This window comes from Microdochium trichocladiopsis, assembly GCF_020744255.1.
Source record: "Microdochium trichocladiopsis strain MPI-CAGE-CH-0230 chromosome Unknown B0I36scaffold_1, whole genome shotgun sequence".
Taxonomy (NCBI): Eukaryota; Fungi; Ascomycota; class Sordariomycetes; order Xylariales; family Microdochiaceae; genus Microdochium; species Microdochium trichocladiopsis.
The window spans coordinates 3,332,503-3,351,071 of record NW_025763544.1 but is presented as its reverse complement, the minus strand read 5'-3'; the positions used below and the strand labels follow the sequence as shown (position 1 = coordinate 3,351,071).

Genomic DNA, 18,569 nt, shown 5'->3' with positions numbered 1-18,569 from the left:
GCCACGCTAGAGCAGGCGGCGTTGCGAGCGTAAATCCTGGCCTATGGGGCTTGCTCGTCAGTCTGGCGCAGCCTGGGGCCTTCCGATTCATGAAGCTGTGGATGCGCGCGCGCGCATGTGAGGAGCGAGGGCCGTGGGATTGCACCCTTGGCGTCAGCCCTTGGGGCTGGAAGCAGACAAGAGAAGCCACCCACCCTCCGACAAGGCGAGATTGCCTGTGGCTAGAATCAATCCGGTGGATTCAGCCCGTCAGCCTGCAAGCGTCCGTCGTAAACGCCACCAACGGCCAGCCTGTCCTGTTGGTCGGTTGTGGCCCTTCTTCCACGGCTCTCTGTGCGAGATCCCACGATTGACACAGATAGATTGTGCTGGCGTTCTGACGGATGAGGTGCCTGACCGTAGGACTCCGTAGTGCGGCACGGGGTGAATCCTCCTTCTCCTTTGCTTTTTCCTCTTCTGTTTAATTTGATCTGGCTTGCTCAATCATCTCGTCGCATAAATAGCGGTGGGAGAGACGAGAGACAACCTAGGTACCCGACACTAGTTACGTTATCCGGACTGTTATCAATTCTAGAACGATAGCCACCCTGCAAGGGTTGATGTTGCAACGACGGTCTGACCAAATGTTGAAGCAGTTGGCGCTGGTTTGCCCCTTTCGAATGGACGGTGGCCGCGCCCTCCCTGCTCGCAACTCTCCTGGGAAGATAGCTAATATTTGGGTCATTGTATGACAGTTCTGCGTGCTCTTGCGGTTCTGGGATGGGCCGTCGCGTGCAGGTCCTTCGCAAGGTTGACTTGTGATTGGCTTCATCTCCGTGTTGCAGGGCTACTTGCGCCGTTCAGCATGCCAAGCGAGCCTGGGGTCTGCTAGCCTGGACTCTAGGACCCTGACACATCAAGCAATGATAGCAGACACCACGAATTGATTCCACCAACCGTGGAGAGGCTGTTGACCACCCCTGTGATAGTGTCCATAATCTGCAAGCAGCAGGAAGCGCATCGTCGCATTCCAGATAGACTTCTGTACCACTTGTCGCTTGGGAGAGGGAGGCCGACCTCATTATAACTCAAAGGAAGTATGGAAAGGACCGTGCCGCTGTCTGACTGATACTTGGCGCCGCGCCTTGATTGCTTAATATTAAGTCTATGCGATGGAAATGGCTGTTGTGCGGAAATGTCCTTCTATGATGCACCAAATGATGACTTCGTCCAGAGGGACGATCATTTGCCACTCTGTCGACCCAGCTCGGGGGTCTTCATGTCGGCCACAATAAGCTTTGTTCAGTGATCAACGTCTCGTTTGGTTCCTGGCCATCAAAAGAATGACGATTTGAGCGTTCCGAGGGGTATTTTCCAACAGAAGACCCCTGCGATTTACTTGCATGGTCGGGGGACGGGCTCGACAGGGTTAGGCGCTGTGGCATTAAAGTCGGCGGAGCCGCACCATCTCATCTGCCAGGGTTCAGCAAGATTTGCGGGACTCGCGCGTCGAGATGTGGGTGTGGCTTACGCGTAACCATCATGATCATCGCTGTCTGAAGCTGCCACGAGTCGGTCTTGGCACAACGATGGAGTCGGTTTGATGAAGAGAAGCGTCAATCGTTGCTGCACACAGGCCGTTGCAATGCTTTTCTTTGACGATCTTCAGCTTTTGGCCTCCATGCTTGTTTCCATGCACCATTGATAAAGCATCTGCTAAATCATTAGGAGGATGCCCAATTTCGAGCATCCAACGAGCACGGTGCGCAGTATGAGCTAGTCCGTGATCATCTGCATGGAAGAGTGTTTGAAAAGTCTAAGTGCTATGTGGGTGTACTCAAAATCGAGGCGACCTGCTGCGATATCGCTTGGTAGTGCAGATGACGTTGTCAGGCCTCATTCGACATGGCCTTTTCCATTGAGCCGGACTTGCCCAATCATTTTTCATCGTGGGAACAGTACGATTCAACCGGCAATGGACGGAAGGGTCCCACGCCTTACAATTATCGAGAATGACACTGGATAGGGGAAGCATGGCCCCGTGTGTTGAGATCGACCGGAAGCGGCTCCTCCGCTTTGGCAGGGCTAGTTGCAGCATATGCCTCGCCGCAATATCTCATGGAAGACGTCGTTAACCTCTTCCAGGAGCGGCACCAAGCCTTTCGTGTCTTTCGAAACGGGGCATAATTACTGCGTACCTAGGTACGCTGGCAGTTCTGCACATCGCTCGAAATTTGCCAGGGCCGTTGCAAAAGGCGGCCCTCTGTACTTAGTGTTTGCACTTGAGCAGCAAACAGGCAGTCCTCGGCCTCCGTCAACAGGTTGCTGCACACACAAAGGCACAAGCTGAAACACGGTGACGACATTGGTGTTCTGCTCACAACTTTAAAAATGCGGTTGCCAGGATGTTTGTGGGTGGGTGGGATGCAATTGTATTGAGCCGGGAAGAGGCTCCACAGGTGAAGTACCTAGTCGGTTGTGCGACGGTGAACACTGTGGCAGCGAGCGAAGCACATGTCGACATGACAGAGGAGCATATGCAGGCGCAACGTTAGTTTGCAACGCCCCTAGGGCTCAGACCTGTGAAGCTGAAGCGTACCGTCACGATTGGTCACCAAGTCGTGGTCTGCGGTGTGCACGTCGAGTCAGGCCAGGGCGAAGAACACGCGACCCCGAGCTTTTCCAAGGCTGTCGGCAAAGCCTGTAGAGGGGAAGGAAACCCCAAGCCTTGCGAAATGAGAGCAAGATAACAGCATGTGACTAGGCCGGACTGGGCAGCACTAAAATTCTGGGCGACGTCTTTGCTTGTCCCAGACAGGTCGATCCTGCCTTGATTTGAGCAAACCTTGAAAGCTTGGCAGGTGCCGGGCTCGCAGGGGCCGCCGGCTGACCACCGATGGCCGGCACTTGTCGAGTCGTGGGGTCGTGGACGTCAAAGAAGCTGGAGGGCTGGACTGGGATCCATCCACTGGCGCAGCTCTCTGCCCCTTGCGATATATAGCAACGAGTATCTATCCAAACACACGGCGGGGTGACACCTGAGCGACGACAAGATCCGGTAGGGTTGATGGACGCAGTGTCAGACGTCCAGCGGAAAGGACCTGTCAGCGCCTTGCGCCTGAAGGATCTGGCAGATGTCACGGCTGGGAATGGCAAGCGCTAGCGGATGGCCTGGGACTCTAAAAGGCGATCCACAAGCGGATGTTGTCAGAGAATGCCACCACCGCAAATGGGCTGGCGCGGCGGGCTGGTCGCTGGCGCCATGACCTCTGTGGCAGCACGTGGCAGCACCGTCTAAGTTTCTTAGAGTGCTGGCTGCAGATGTCAAGCGGCGGGCCGTGGTGATGTGCGATTCTGACTGGCTGAGCTGGCCAAGTCTAGCAAGTCATGGGAGAAGATGGCAGGCCCGCGGCGGAGCATGATGGAGCCTTGCACGGCGAGTGACGCGCGTGAGCTGATGTGTCAGGGCCCCAGTGCTGTCGAGGAGAGGATGTGATCTGTGGTGCCAGATGGAGGAAAAGGGGATGCGTGGGAATGGATGGCTGGCTGGCGTGCAATGTCGGCTGCGAACACAGTGTGGTCGGGCACGCGAGGGCGGTGGCCGACTGGCTGGGAACCCCTGAACCTCAGAAATAGAGTGGCGCACTGGAGCCCGCCGCGCAGTGGGAGCGGCGGTCTGGTGGGCCGGCCACTGGAGCACCCATGGCAGCGGGCCCCCTTGGCTCCCGCACAACGACCTCTCCACGCTGCTTGTTCTTCTGCAGGTACCGTGGGCCCGAATCCGGCCCCTTGCCGTTTGGGCACCGCATTGGACAGGCGAGCCCCTGGATCCTGGTGGTGCTGCTGGGGCCGATCCGTCGACGATGCGTGTGTGTGTGTGTCGGTCTGATTGTGCTGCTGGTGGTGCTGGGGCGCCTCTTTGCATGAGACGCTGCACTGGCAGGCGCAGGGAAGCAATAATAGGAGTCGAGCTGCATCCGCCGTCGCACCAGGCCGGCACACCACCACCGCCGCCACGGACCCTTCCTTTACTTAGGCCCCTCGTCCCCGTCATCTGCAGCTTCTCCGTGGCCTCTTCTCTTGCTTTCCTCCTCCGTCTCTTTCTTGCACAGGCACAAATCGCCACGCCTCGGACACGTCACGTCGCTGCGGCCAGACTGTCGTCGCTCTCGCGTCGTCATCTCCCCGTGTCTCTCTGTCTCTGGCCAGCCTCTGCTGCTGCGGCTGTGCTGCTGCTACCCCCGTCTCCCTTTCTTTCTCGAACCAACCAAAGCCGGCCGCCCACTCGCGTTTGTCCGCGCATGTGCCTGGCAATCCACTCCTTCAACTTCAACTTCGTCTTTGCGACAGACTACACGACGCACGCTCGAAGCGGTTGAGCTGAAACCGCCACAGCTCGCCACAACTCGAGCTCTGCTCGTCACATAAAATTGTGTCAACGAAACTTCCTCGCTGGCACTGTCAACCCTTACCGACCACGAAACAATGGGAGCAGCATTGCCGGCTCCTCACCAGAAATTCTTCAGCATGCGGAATCCCTTCTCACGATGCGTGCTATTTGCCGTAGCATTGCTCTTTCTGCTTGCCATAACATGGAAATCGGACCGAATCGAGACCATGAGCTCCCACATCATCAAGGCTGCGTCCACGCATGGGAGCTCCTCGTCCTCGACGTATGGAATGCCATTCTCGGGCGAGTGGATGGAGGGGACAGACCAGCAGTACATCCCCACGACAGACCATGTGATGGACTGCAGCATCAACATGACCAAGATGGAAGGTCTAGCAAAGAAGTTTGAGCTCGACAGCAACTTCCAGTACTACAAGCGCTACATCAAAACCCAGCGTGAGCACATCCCGCGCAAGTCAATCACCAAGCTCGACCAGCGCTTTTTGCCTACTGCATTCACCGCTGTGGCATTGGACAAGCCTAACTCATACGGCCATGAGAAGTGCATTGAGCCGATGCATTTCCCCGTGCCTCAATCCCCTTATCCCGTCTCGGGTAACCTGTCCGACTTCATGTTTGGTGTTTCCACCACGTTCAAGCGCTTCAGCTCTGAGAAGACGAGCCCCGTCAACGAGTGGACCTACTGGCTTACCGATGGTAAGGGCCACTCGAATGGTGGCAAGCTTGTGCTCTTACTTCTGGATGCAACCGAGGAGCAGATGGACAAGGCGCGGACTGTGTTGACAAGCAGGGGAATCGATGTTGACGTCTACCATTCGGATTCGTCAATGGAGATGGCTGTCCGCTACTTGACGCTGATCCCGACACTGTACGATCACCCAGAGCGCCCGAACAAGAAGTGGCTCGTGTCCTGTGACGACGACACCTTCTTCCCAAGCGTCCACACCCTGGTCGAGAAGTTTAAGCAGTACGATCCTGAGGACATGCTTTACATCGGCACGCTCTCGGAGGATGTGAACAACATTGACCGTCACGGTTCCCAAGCCTTCGGCGGTGCCGGTGTCTTCATCTCGGTTCCGCTCGCCGCCAAGGTTCGCCATGATTACCAGACATGCAAAACGGAGCAAAAGATCCACGAGTCGAACTCTGGTTGGGGTCCTCAGGGTGATATCTTGCTGCGCAAGTGCATCTACGAAAACACCGACGTCCGCTTGTCTGTCCTTCATGGCCTGTACCAGCTTGATCTTTATGGCGATCCTTCGGGTTTCTACGAGTCTGGAATCAAGCCCATCACGCTGCACCACTTCAAGGGTGGCGGTTGGCACTTGGCCCTCCCCTCAGAGTACACCAAGTTGGCATACATCTGTGGCGAGGACTGCACGCTTATGCGTTTCCAGACGGCCGATAACTTTATTCTGTCGTCCGGCTTCAGTGTCGTGCACTACCCCAAGGGCATCAACTTCAACCTCGCGCAGATGGAGCGCACTTTCGCCGCCGCGCCCCAAGATAAGGGATGGAACCTTGACTATGTGTTCGACCCCCAGAGACCCAGTCTTCTCAAAACTGGACGCAAGATCAGCTGGGACCTTCAAGAGGCGGTGTTGAACCCCGACAACACGCTTACTCAATACTATGTCCGCAAGGCGAATGACTGGAGATGGGTCGATGGTAACGACGTACCGATGTCATCTGCCGACGGCCTGATTGAGCTGGTATGGCTTCCATGAGCGACTCGATTTGAACCACAGCACTACTCTTTCGGCTGGAACCAGGGAGATGTCCTTGAATGTCAGCAGCACCTTTGATACTCCTTGTCAGGTTTCTGACCAACATTTGCACATGAACGAGGATCTGGAAAGACCTCCATCATACCCCCAACCACACGGAATGGATCACCGGATCTTGCCCTCTTATCGTCCAAAATTTCGTTTACCTCTTCTTATTATAAGAGCCATTCACCATGAGCCACGGCCCTAGAACCCGGCGTTTACCGAGCATGACAGACGACATAGCACGGGTTGATTATTTATCTTCTTTTATTCGGACACTATGATCTTAGACGAACACCAGCTGCCCCTAGAAGGGTCGCTCTACACCGTCCCTGAGATCTCGGTTGTATTATAGGCGGTGTGCACCACTCACGATGGAGTTTGCTTGCATAGGCATTGGGTTGGCGTAGTCTTTTTTTTTGTTCTCTTTCTTTTTTTCTTGCCTTCGTTGAAAACTTGCTTTTTCACTTCTCTTCCAACATGAAACTACGCAAGAAGGTGCTGCTGTTTCGACATAGCACACTCATTCGTTTGAGCTGTATTTGCTCGATGGGATGTAGAAACATCTGCCATGGGCAGATTCAAAAGACAGATGGGGATGGGGGACTCAGGGGAGGACAAAGCGCGCGAGATCGAAGTGCTCGACTCGTGGCCTCGTTCGAGGCGCACAGAAGACGCTGCATTTGTAGCATAGGATAAATAGTAGAAGAACTTCTGCAGATCAGCCCTTTGTGGAACGTGCCTGATGTGACAAGAGACTACTCAGCCTCGACAGCTTCGAAAAGGGCGTGGTTGCACGATCGACAGCATGTGATCATCAAAGCCGTCGGAACATAAGGTGTGGCCATGCGATGCGCTGGTTGCACAAGATCTTGATTGTGCAGGCAGGTGGGGGGAGAGTCCAGACACGACTGAGCCGACCTATGAAGTCATTGCCACTGTGAAGCATGACATGGGAGGGATGCGATGGACCTCGCGCGCCCCCACTGCCAGGACTTCAAGGTCAACAATCCCCGCCTCCCTGGTGCCCACGACGCCTGCGACCAGGAGGAAATTACTCTGATTAGAAGCCTGCGACTCGACTTGGGCAGCGCCGGAGACTCAGCGTTCGACCAGTTTTGCCTGCCCCAAACAGGCTCCTCGAGCTACAACATTAAACCCCACCTTCGGCCGAGCAAGCTTTCGTCACGATGCAGAGCCACATTCTCGCGGTGCCGTTCCGCAAGGGCACGCAGCTGTCGCTCTCGGCGGCAGTGCGTCAGTACATCTCGACAAAGTATGACCAGCACCCAGACATGTTCCGCCAGGACCTCGAGGTCATCGAGACGCTACGGAACGACGCTGTCAACGTGCGCGAGCCACATCCGACAGGCATAGGCAAGCTCCAGGCGTATGCCGCGCAGCTGGTCTGGATAGGGGGCAAGTTCCCGATAGACGTAAGTCGATACGCGAAGCTCGAGAGGAGATCCCGCCAGGAGCAGAGTACAGCTGACACGATGGTCGACCTGCTTGCCCTTTAGATCGGTGCCGACTTCACCTGGTACCCAGCGCTCGGGTACAACACTGAGCGCCCAGTCGTCCACAACAACCTCCAGTTCGAGCTTGCCAACATCCTATTCAACCTTGCCGCACTATACTCCCAGATGGCCATCGCCAGCAATCGATCAAGCACAGAGGGCCTCAAGACGGCGGCTAGCTACTTCAACCAGTCGGCCGGTGTTTTGTCCCACATCAAGACCGCCGTACTACCCGAGATGCGAACGACACCGCCCGAGGACATGGATGAACACGCCCTCGAGGCGCTGATCCAGTTGCAGCTTGCACAGAGCCAGGAGTGCTTCTGGCAAAAAGCCGTTATGGACGGCTACAAGGACGCCCTAATTGCCAAACTTGCCGCCAAGGTGTCGGACTTGTACAACCTCGCCGGCGAAGCTGCCATGCTCTCCGAGGCCATCAGCAGCGGCTGGATCCATCACATGAGCGCCAAGCACCACCACTTTGCGGCTGCTGCTCAATACCGCGCGGCCTGCGATTGCTTAGAGAAGCGCAAGTACGGCGAGGAGGTTGCGCGGCTCAAGGATGCAGTCGCCTGTGTCGCGGAAGGTCTCAAGGAGTCACGGGGCGGATATCTACACAAGTCTGTTGTCGACGACCTGAATGGTCTCAAGAAGCGGGTCGAAGAGGACGTGAAGCGCGCGGAGAGAGACAACGACGTCATCTACCTGCAGGTCGTACCGCCCAAAGCCGAACTCAAGATTCTGGAACGAGCGACCATGGCAGTGAGCAAGGCGCCTCCGCAAGTAACTTCGCCCTTGGACTTCCTTGGGCCAAAGGCAGAGTTCGGACCGGGCCTGTTTAGCAAACTTGTCCCGTACTCGGTACACATCGCCGTTTCCATCTACGAGGAGAGGAGGGACAGACTGGTCAATCAGAATATCATCGCCGAGCTGGAGACACTGAATGAGAGGATCCATGAAATCCTGTCGTCGCTCAATCTGCCTGGGTCGATTCAGGCCCTCGAGAAGCCTCTTGGTCTTCCAGGCACTCTGGCCCAACACGCCGATGAAGTACGGCAAGCGGACGCCATTCACCGCCTACAGCGGTCTTTTGCAGACATAGACAAGCTTCGCAATGCCGATGTTGCCGTGTTCGAGGAGGGCAAGGAGCTTCTACAGGCCGAAGAAGACGAGGACAACCGATTGCGAATGAAGTTTGGCACAGACAGATGGAATCGTCCTTCAAGTCGCGTCGAGCCGAGCCAGGGCGCCAAGCTTTGGAACCAAGTGAGTGAGGCGGAAGGCTGGTTCGGGAACAGTGCTAGCAGCGATGGTGTGGTACGCGAGAAGTTCTACAAGATTGAGGCCACCTTGGCCATTCTCGCAGGGCCGGACCGGGGCATGCTAGACTTTGTACCATCGTCGAGACGCACAGAGATCCCCGAACCTCTAAAACCCGCGCTCAACAGACTGCGCACTGCTTATAACGAAGTCACTCGCTTCGAGTCTCGGCGACGGCGGAAAGCCGAGGCCCTTCGCGAGAAAGCCCGCGGCGACGACATCAAGCATGATATTCTAGCGGAAGCAGCCCGCCTGGAACGGACACAGGCTGTAGCCACGGCCATCGTACCCGCCCACTTTGAAGACTTCTTCGAGAAGCGCCTCGACCAGCTCTACGAGGCGGATCTGGAGATGGTGCAGAAGGAGGCACAGGAGCAAGAACGACTGCTGGACGAATTAGTCCAGATCAATCGCGGATTCGAGTCGCAGAAGAGGGTTGTTAGTGACAAGGGCATCAAGGAGCGCGAGCAGGCCCTGCAGAAGCTCGAAAACGCGTACTACAAGTACAAGGAGCTCGTCAGCAACGTCGAGGTCGGGCGCAAGTTCTACAACGACCTCCAGCGCATCGTGGGCGGTTTCCGCGACAACGTCCGCACTTTCGTCACGGAGCGCCGGCGCGAGGCAAAGATGCTCGAGGACGAGCTATCCATGCCACCCCTGAACTCGCTCAGCCTTGGCGGCCAGCAGCAGCAACAGCAGCAGCAACAGCAGCAGCAGATGCCGCCGCAGCAGGTACAGTCTCCTGCTTTCATGCACCAGCAGCAACCACCGCCACAGGGATTTCCCCCGCCGCAGCAGCAGCAGCAACCCATCAACAGCCCACCGGCCGAAGCACATATTCAGACCTGGGCTCCCGCGGGCGAGACCGTCGCTCCGCAGCCCCAGCCGCCGAGGGCTAACCCGCTACACAGCATGTGGCATCCGGAGCTGGGCATCAAGTTTGGCGGGACCGGACCAGGAGCCGGCACGCCTGGTACCCCTGGTGGCCCACCGCAACAGCAGCAGCAGCAACAACCAGGACCTGGAGGAGCAGTATCTGGCGGCATGGCATTGAGACAGCCCCCCGCTCCGGCTGGTGGGACTTGGGATCCGAACAGCGGGATTCGGTTCGGTTAGGAGGCCAACACGAGTCGCGTGCGGAGCAAGCTGTAAGTTGTGTGTGCTGGTGGACATTGATGGGATATCAGAAATTCACCTGCCCATATCTGCATGAGTCTAGTTTCATTAACGGAAGCAAGTGTAGTCATCAAACCGCGTGTTGTATTCTTGGGTGTCATGATTGATCGTCGTCTAGTATCATAGAGCTAAAAGTGTATATACGCGGAACTGCGGTCCATTAAATCGTGCTGATCTCATACACAGTGTCATGCCGTGCTTGGGTATCTCGTTCTCGTCATGATCTCTCCATCGTGTTGGAAGCCAAAAAAACAAACAAACCACATCAACCTTCCTTTAGCCGAAGCAGATTTCCTCCAGTATGGCGCTTCAAATGCATGTGGGTTGCCCCGTGTCTAATGCAATGTGTCATGCTTGTATGAAAGCAATGCCATGCAAATATCTAGTGTCGTATGTCGTGTCTTGTGTAAGACCAGCAGGACGCTGGGGGAAGGAGCAAAGAGTCCGCGCACTTGTCGTTAGATCACGACATTGTAGGAGAAGAGTACCTCATCGGACGAGCCCAACTCTTCCCTCTTCCAGTCGCCGGCGTTTCACCATGTTGTCGTTGTGATCAGGACTGCTTGCGTCGCGATCTTCTGAAAAGCTCACGTTCAGAACTTCTGACAGAACTTCGCGCCGCCGTTTGGGCGATGGTGTCTCGGGGACGGGCGTGAGCTCATCTTCGTACGTGTCCATGCCGTTTTCTTTGAAGTCACCAACCACGTCCCGACCTAGCACATGACCAAGGCGCTCTTTCAGACCAAGTACGGGCCATACCGGTACCCGAGTGTGCTTGATGTGGATGTCTGCAGGGTTTTTGGGTGCCTTATTGGGTTCATCGAACATCTCTATGCGTGCAGCGGGCACGACCGTAGAGTAGACGATGAAGCACTCTTCCTCCTCAGAAACTGTGATGACGCGGACTTCGACGTCTCTGGGCATGAAAAGCGTCCTCCGAGATTGTACGTCAGCATAGACTGCTTGCTGGGCGAGCGCGATGATGGCAGCAACAAAGTACTGGTCCTCGTCCATGTTGCTGGGCATAAGGTTCTTGGAGCGTAGGGCCTGCAGCCGATGAACAGGGCCATTATATGACCGATTTGGGCCACTCATTATCCTAAAGCAGTTGCGCCGAATGTGATCGAGATGACTGCGACTTATATAAGCCAGCACAGGATGATCTTGCGTCTACAACTATGAGGTTAGTGGCAATGCGCAGAAAGAAAAATCTTGAAGCAAGGCACGACTTACAGGGCTACTGAAGCTATTGACGCTCATCGACGCCAAGAGCTGGCTGGCGGATCTATTAGAGCACGTGGCAGCCGAGTCGAACGACGAAGATCCCGAATCCGGATGTTTCCAGATGGCCTGCGCCCTAACAGCCTTTGCATAGCACCGACTTCCAAAGCGCATGTCGAGATCGGCAGACGTCTTTGGCCGGGACAGATGTGAAGGGAACAAGGTCGAGAGGATGTCCTTGAGGGCGCGCGTCTTAGTGAGAGGCAGCGGTCGCATCTCTTCCACTGTCAGAAGCGCATTCAGATCGCGTTGGATCTTGAGAACAGTTGGCGGGATACGCCGCGATCTGCGTGGAGACGAAGTGTTTGCAGGCATGGGAGTGCGTTGGTCTGGTTGTTGAGAGAAGCTGACGCCCAGCAGCTGCGAATGCAATGGTGTCCAGCAGATGGGCAGGATGAAGAGTGATGTGCCTGGGTGTCGTAGCATCGTAGAGTTGAGCGAACGCGCCTCAGGGACGGTGTGGCCGCGTCGCATCCTTGCGCGCTTACTGGGAGGCGTATTCGTAGTCATGGTGGATGTTGTGCTGGGAGCGAGGGTGTGACAGACATTCGTGGTTGACGTCGTGATCGCTGTCGTCTGGGCGGAAGTTCTTGAGAATGGGGGCTTTGTTGTTGTTTGTCGCATTGGGAGCGCTTGGGCTATGGCAGGCGCGTACGCATGTTAGTCTTGTCGATCATGTCGATACTGACAGGGGCGTGCAGGGGTGACAGGGCGCTTTCGCCAGCCCTGCGGGGCCGTGTCCTGTTCTACGGTGTGTGACTCGAGATACTGAAGGCGAGATTTGAGGAACAAAGGCGATGAGGCAGGACTGTGAAGACGTAGGCCTGGTATGGTGGGAATGACTTTTGGGGGCCTCGAGAATGTCGAGTGACTGGGCGGTGTAGTGCTGTTGGGCGCGTGGTTACTCACAGATGCCGGTGCGGTGACTCCTGTCAGTCTGCAGCTTGAGAGCCTTCCCAGCAGGCTCCAGAGTCGAAGGACAAGGGGTGATTTGCGCCAGGATGTCTGCAAGTTTGCTTTTGTCCGCAGTGCCGGTTCAACGTTGGCAAGTTGACAGGCGGATGGAAAAAGCAAGCGGCTAGGCAGGGGCGTTGAAGCAAGGGCGGTGATGGCTCTAGTGTGGCAACGGGACGCGGTGGGTGGGAAGGGCTGTCAATAAGTATTTGCGCCCGGCGCGTACCTCTCCGCCACTTTCCTGCCTGCCGCCCCTCCCTCGCTCTTTCCCACCACTGTTGGGTGGCCCCACCCGGCGGGCTTGCACAAAAACCTTGGAAGCCCGCTGCAGGCTTGTCCTGATTTGGCAGTAGCCGACACCAACTTGTCGCGCGGTCCCGTGACCTGCAAGTTGACGTAAGCAGCCTGCCAACACATCGATCCAAGCCTGGCTGCGCTTCGCCCTGTGGCTCTCAAGCTGGACTGCTGCCTTGTGGCGCGGACAGTCAGCTCCGAGCTCCGAGCTGAGCAGTCGCCCAGGAACAGTCCTATCACAAGTCAATGACATTCATTAATTTCATAATATCTACATACTCTTGCATCGGCATTCATTTCTGGAATGTCAATCGTGCATGTTCCAAAGTGTCGCCCAGAGCAAGTCGAGAGCACAGCCACACTCCACCGTCCTCCAGGAGGGCTCCTTCACGGCAGCCACATCTCGCGGTACGTACCCCGTTCGGTGCTGGAGCTGTTGATGGGGCGGGTCTGCTGCACACGCAGACGTCAGCCAGCCAGCGGCTCTGGCATCATAGCACACCTCCGCTGGCGAGCCCCTCCACTCTGCTCATGCGCTACCAATAGCTACGAAGCTTGAACACAACGCATCGCCAGGTCGCAGCACCAATTGTCCACCCGCGAGCAGCCGACTCTCTTCGGTGAAGCGTCGCCGAGATGCCTGTATGTGTTCCAAGTCCTCTACTTCAGGCAGCATGGCTTGCAGCGCCGTCGTCGCTTGTGAGAACGGAGCATCGCTGCCTGTCCGCCACTTCACCATATAGCCTCGTATCTGACCACAAGCCACTACGACACAGGCCTACAACTCCATGTTCAACACCGACCCCAACATTCCCCGGGTGATCGGCAACTTCCCTCTCCTCCCACTGCGAACAAAGACCCGCGGACCGGCTTACACGTTGCCCTTCCCCGACCCGCCGTTGCCCGCCAACGAGTCGCCCGATCCGGACGACCAGAGCTACGACATCCTCGACGAGGTGCTCTCCCTCTTCCGCGCAAACACCTTCTTCCGCAACTTTGAAATCCAGGGCCCCGCCGACCGCATCCTTATCTATGGCATCCTCTTCGTCTCCGAGTGCCTCGGCAAGATCAAGCCCTCATATGGGGTCCGCGAGGCCCAGAAGGAGGTCTTCAACACCGCCCTCGACCTCCAGTTTGCGATCCCCGGCGATCCGGCGTTTCCCCTGAACCAGGTCAGTCATATACCGTGGAGTGTAGTAGCCGTTGTCGGCCAGAGACTAGCTTGATGAGAGAGTCGCCTGGCACGCGGCGTACTCTCCGTTATTGAGTACTATATTGCAAATAGCATTGGTGCCGATAGTGAGCTTGAGCGACAAGTGGAGGACTAATCCTGCTCGAATAGATCTACGAACCCCCCGCGGACAGGCAAGAGGCCGAGCACCTGAAGCAGTATCTCGCCCAGGTCCGGCAAGAACTGGCTGGTCGCTTACTAGCGCGCGTGTACGAGGAAGGGGGCGACGGCAAGCCCAGCAAGTGGTGGCTGAGCTTTACCAAGCGGAAGTTCATGGGCAAGCAGCTGTAGATCGGCTGGCGCGGTGATCATGTGAAGAGTCATACGTGGAGGGGGGTGAGAATGAACTATTTCAGGGACGATGGTTCATTCGAAGATATAGAAGCGGCCATTGGCATCATCAAAATTTCAAGCATAGGTTGACATGGCATTCTGGTGGCGCTTGTGACATGTTGTGGATAAAGCTTTCATCGTTTCAACAGGCATACCTTTCTCCAGCAGCATACATCAGACATCTGACACATTTAGCAGTCTCTACTGTGCGGACAAGACGCATCCGATCGAATGTCGACATCCCACATCGAATAGTTTCAATATCATACTATAATAACCTTGTCCCAGAGTACAGTAAGGTATCAAACCTCGTCGACTTTCCTCTTCTTACTCCTTGCCTTGCCGCGCGCCTCAACCTTGCCCTCCGCTGGCTTCACCCTGAATGCAGTAAACACATATCCCTCGGCGCCGCCGCGGCTCGTCATGAGCGGGTGTGTCCGGTTTGGCAGCACCTGCCACTTGCGCACCCTGCTGGTCTGCAGCGACGCGCCGAGCAGCAGCGTCGGGTTGAGCGGGAACTCGTCGTTGCCCTGCCACCGCTCGAGCTCCTCGGCGGACTTGCCCTCGAGCTCCGCGGGCGGGGTTTGCACCCACGCGGCGCGGCGCGCGATGCTGTAGCAGTCCATCAGCGCGTTCAGGGGCTCTACCGACTGCGAGTATATCGCGACGGGGGCGCCGCCCGCGAGCAGCGGGACCGTATGGCGCATGATGGAGACTGGGTCCATTGTGCTTGCGACCACGAGCCCCGAGAAGCCGCCCTGCCGCGTCGTGTCGACAATGTGTCGCAGGCGCGCCCACCGCCGGCGCTTGCGGTGGTAATTGCCCCGCCGGTTGGCCTTCCAGGAGCGCAGTTCTTCCGGGGTCGCGGTGGCGAGCTCGGCCGCGTAGGTCGTGTCGGCTTGCGGGTCGAGCAGTTGCAACCAGGTGAGTGTCAAGAGGTGGCGTGCCAGCGGGTGCTGGTGGGCCTGCGGCGGGTTGGCGGCGTCGTAGTCAAAGTAGCGCAGGAAGCTGAGGTTGGGTTGCGAGTTGGCGTGGATGACGGTGAGGGTGTTGTTCTGGGAGTAGGGGATCTGTAGGTCGCTGAATGTTCGCTTTGGAGCTGTCGCTTTGGATACTTGTTGTTCTTCTGCGGGCTGTGTTTGCGCATGCTCAGGTGCTGATGTCGGCTCAGACTGCTCCGCCGTAGCTGACGGGTTGTTCTCGGTGGCGACGCTCTCTGTTACCTGCGCCTGCTCTTTCTCCTCGCCGGCGGGCCGAGGTTTCGCTGGCTTCTTATCCGTCTTTGGCTGCGGGCCTTCCGTGGCCTCTGGCGAGAAAAGAACACCCATTCGCTCAGCCATTGCGGCCACCAGGAGACCACCCGTATCGTCGATCGCAAGCCAGCGTCCCGACGCATCCTCCAAGGTCTTCTTTGCCTGCTCCTCGGCATCAACCCCATCCACGGCCACCTCCTGGCCCTCGCATGACTCCTCGCCGCCAAAGTGGACATTCGCCCAGCAACCCAGCAGGCCAATCATTTCCTCCCTCATGTCCAGGATCTTGGACGGATCCTTTTCCTCAAGCAGCCAGTGGTTGAGGAGCGGCACGTCGAGAGGCAGCACGGAGAACCGGCGAATGTACTTTTTCGTCTTGAGCAGCTTGTACTTTGCGAGCGAGTACTCGGTCTTCTGGTCGATGGCCGTGTGCGAGAGCATGAGCTTGGCGATGAGGTCCTGGCCAGCATTGGTCCCGTGCTTCTTGAGCGCCTCAATCTCCTCCATGGTCAGCGTCTGCGTGGCAGCCACGGCAGCGTCAATGTCGACACGATTGGTCTTCGCGACGACCGCGCCGGATTCTGGGTCGACTAGAGAGAACTCGACATTTGTGGGCTCTGCGGCGGCGCTACCGCCTGTGCCGGCCGCCGTGTCATCATCTTGGTCTGGAACAGGCGTGGACTGTGTGTCTGTGGTGTTGGAGGATTCTGTGAGAACGTCCTGGTACAGTTCGGACGCGGGGACGATGCGGAGGCGGTTGAAGGACTCGTTCTCTCGACGATCTTCGAGCTCGTAGGTGAGATGGAAGGGTCGCTGGATGATGAGATTGCTGGGGAAGGTGCCGTATTTGCCAAGGGATATCGTTCTGTGCAAGCCCGGGTCAGCAGGTGTGATCTGTACTGGTGTGAGAGAGCCTTTGTGAGTCTTACGTGTTTGGTGTGACCTGGAGGATCCTGAGGTTGCCCGTGGGCAGCTTGATGGCCACCCAGGAGTGTGGTTGCACGATGGAATGCATTGCAGCTACGATACTGTGCGGCAAGGCTGCAGAGGTCGTCAAGGGTGCAGGGTCGCCCTCCACGCTCAGATGCAGGAGTTGACGATCGATGTGCTCCAACTTTGTGCTGAGCGGTTCCAAATTTTTTGGCGTTTGCGCCTGCGACTACAGTTGCTGGCCCCACTACTACCCGCTGTGGGGTACAGCTAAGTGCAGGGGTCCGGAGGCCACTTACAAGCACCCTCCGCTCATGTGTGTCGAGTGCGACAAGTATGTAAAAGGCCTGAATAAGTCAAGCATCTATACTGATTTGTATTGAATCATACGCGCCGTTATTTCTGATCGTTCGAAGCCCCATGCGCCCATGAAGCGGCCGCGATAGGCAGAGGCCCTGCCTGGAGGGGCTTGTCCTCCTTAAGAAAGAGGGAATGGCCCTCTATCTCGAATTACGTTCGCCGTACTGCTAAGGAGGAGGCTTACAAGGATTATAGTCATTACAGATGACGAGGCATTCAGTTAAAATTCATTCCACGATTAACTCTTCTCTTCCACTCTGGCATTCAGTCATCACAACTTTGAGCTGGTCCTATAAGTGATACCATCGCCTCCATCAAGATCAGGCACACCTCTTCCAAATATCAACACATCCTCGCTATAAAAACGTGAAAGAAGAAGTTAGCCAAACCTCTCTATGCTATCAAACCAATCTTGTGCCGAGATACACGTGCGGTGTTCTGGGAGATCAGAAACATGAAAGAGATCTTATCACTCACGTAGCCATGACCTTCAAAGTCTCTGAGTTCATGAACCGCGCGCCGTCCTCGCCGACAGGCTTTTGCTCGTCAGCTGAAAAGAAAGCTGCCACATCGTCCCAGGACCGGAACCAGACGCTCGTGTAGGCGTCAAAATCTGCTGCGGGGAAGCCGAGAGACTGAAGTTTCTGCTTGAACTCAGGTTTCTGGTACGACTGTTGATGCAGTGGAAAACAGGATGCACTGTGAGCTTTGAGTTTGGCCTGGTCGTGTGTGCTTTGGACTGGCTCAAGGGAAGAAAAGCGGTCATCGGGAGTTTTGGAGACAGACCTGGACGTATCGCTGCACCTGCAACGCCTTGAAGCACTCGAGCGCGACGGTCAAGTCGGCATGCACGTGGGCACAGTGCCTAGGCATATGTTGGGCGCCGCATTAGTAAGTCAGCACCTTGAATGCTTCTGCCCTTGTCTTCGCCGGCTAAAGTTCCTGGCTGAAATTCTGATTCGTTTGCGGGTGAAATGGCGTTTGTCATACTCGCGCAGTTTGACTCACCTGTAGAAATCTTCCCATGACACAGTATCGAGCTTACGGAAAAAGAACGACAGCTTGATGCACGCTGGTACAACAGTAAATACCAGTACCCTGAATCTCAGCGGACATACTGGAAGGGAAAGAAAGGAGCCTTACGAGTCACACGCTCAGGAACGTCCCAGCCAAGTTCCTTTGGGTATCGGAAGTCGTGGTTGACCCGACCTTTGATGCTGCCAACGCTGGAGGTAGACTTATCAACATTGCCGCCGTTGTCCCCTGTCATGTTCTCTGTCATTCGCCTCGATGTGCTAAGTATATTGAGATCTGCTGGCTTCATCCGTGCTGTTGGGAACTGTTCTTAGTGAAACCAGTCCGTTTTGGTTGATCCTCTGATATCGCGGGAGTCAACGCCTGGGGTGGTTACTATCCAGAATCATTATGAAAAGAGCAGAGTCAGAGGTCAACAATGCTATAGAAAAGAGTACTACTGTACTTGTTGTGGCGTGGGTGCCGTCCCCGGTTTCGTGTAAGTGTGGTTCCGCGAGTTGGAGGCTGAGGGGAAAACGATTGCCGCGGATGGTCCCGCCCAGATGCGCACCTGCCTCCGCATTACCGAACTCTTCTACCACTGCCGTTTTGGCTTTCACCATCTCCTCTACAAAGCAAGAACTGTAGCTGGTGAATCGACTTTTACACGTGTGAATCGATGTGCACTGAGCTGCGGTATACGCTGACGACGATAGCTCTATGTAGTTCACCAAGGTGGCTTCCATA

The 18,569-nt window shown here is 56.3% G+C and overlaps 6 protein-coding genes across 6 annotated transcripts; 3 read left to right on the top strand and 3 right to left on the bottom strand.

Moving 5' to 3' along the window:
* Positions 1–4,680: 4,680 nt before the first annotated feature.
* Positions 4,681–6,117, top strand: B0I36DRAFT_233736 (uncharacterized protein; the record flags this gene model as incomplete). Its single annotated transcript, XM_046149251.1, has 1 exon — positions 4,681–6,117. One exon carries the CDS (start codon positions 4,681–4,683, stop codon positions 6,115–6,117), a length of 1,437 nt encoding a protein of 478 aa, XP_046018692.1.
* Positions 6,118–7,101: 984 nt separating this feature from the next.
* Positions 7,102–10,231, top strand: B0I36DRAFT_427030 (BRO1-like domain-containing protein). Its single transcript, XM_046162414.1, has 2 exons — positions 7,102–7,595; positions 7,680–10,231. Exons 1-2 carry the CDS (start codon positions 7,350–7,352, stop codon positions 10,110–10,112), a joined length of 2,679 nt encoding a protein of 892 aa, XP_046018691.1. The 5' UTR covers positions 7,102–7,349; the 3' UTR covers positions 10,113–10,231.
* A 430-nt stretch (positions 10,232–10,661) lies between these two features.
* On the bottom strand, positions 10,662–11,963 carry B0I36DRAFT_357906 (uncharacterized protein; the record flags this gene model as incomplete). The annotated part of the gene is made up of 2 exons (XM_046157870.1): positions 10,662–11,342; positions 11,406–11,963. The coding sequence occupies 2 exons, from the start codon at positions 11,961–11,963 to the stop codon at positions 10,662–10,664; spliced, it is 1,239 nt and encodes a 412-aa protein (XP_046018690.1).
* Positions 11,964–12,915: 952 nt separating this feature from the next.
* On the top strand, positions 12,916–14,438 carry B0I36DRAFT_13265 (ARP2/3 complex ARPC3 subunit). The gene is made up of 4 exons (XM_046148233.1): positions 12,916–13,109; positions 13,248–13,343; positions 13,478–13,873; positions 14,044–14,438. The coding sequence occupies exons 2-4, from the start codon at positions 13,338–13,340 to the stop codon at positions 14,221–14,223; spliced, it is 582 nt and encodes a 193-aa protein (XP_046018689.1). The 5' UTR covers positions 12,916–13,109; positions 13,248–13,337; the 3' UTR covers positions 14,224–14,438.
* Positions 14,439–14,567: 129 nt separating this feature from the next.
* On the bottom strand, positions 14,568–16,533 carry B0I36DRAFT_234469 (Gcd10p family-domain-containing protein; the record flags this gene model as incomplete). Its single annotated transcript, XM_046149316.1, has 2 exons — positions 14,568–16,383; positions 16,448–16,533. 2 exons carry the CDS (start codon positions 16,531–16,533, stop codon positions 14,568–14,570), a joined length of 1,902 nt encoding a protein of 633 aa, XP_046018688.1.
* A 412-nt stretch (positions 16,534–16,945) lies between these two features.
* B0I36DRAFT_379560 (uncharacterized protein) lies at positions 16,946–18,294 on the bottom strand. The gene is made up of 5 exons (XM_046160776.1): positions 17,952–18,294; positions 17,817–17,880; positions 17,595–17,673; positions 17,286–17,479; positions 16,946–17,164 (listed from the first exon to the last, which is right to left on the bottom strand). Exons 1-5 carry the CDS (start codon positions 18,130–18,132, stop codon positions 17,080–17,082), a joined length of 603 nt encoding a protein of 200 aa, XP_046018687.1. The 5' UTR covers positions 18,133–18,294; the 3' UTR covers positions 16,946–17,079.
* Between the last annotated feature and the right edge of the window lie 275 nt (positions 18,295–18,569).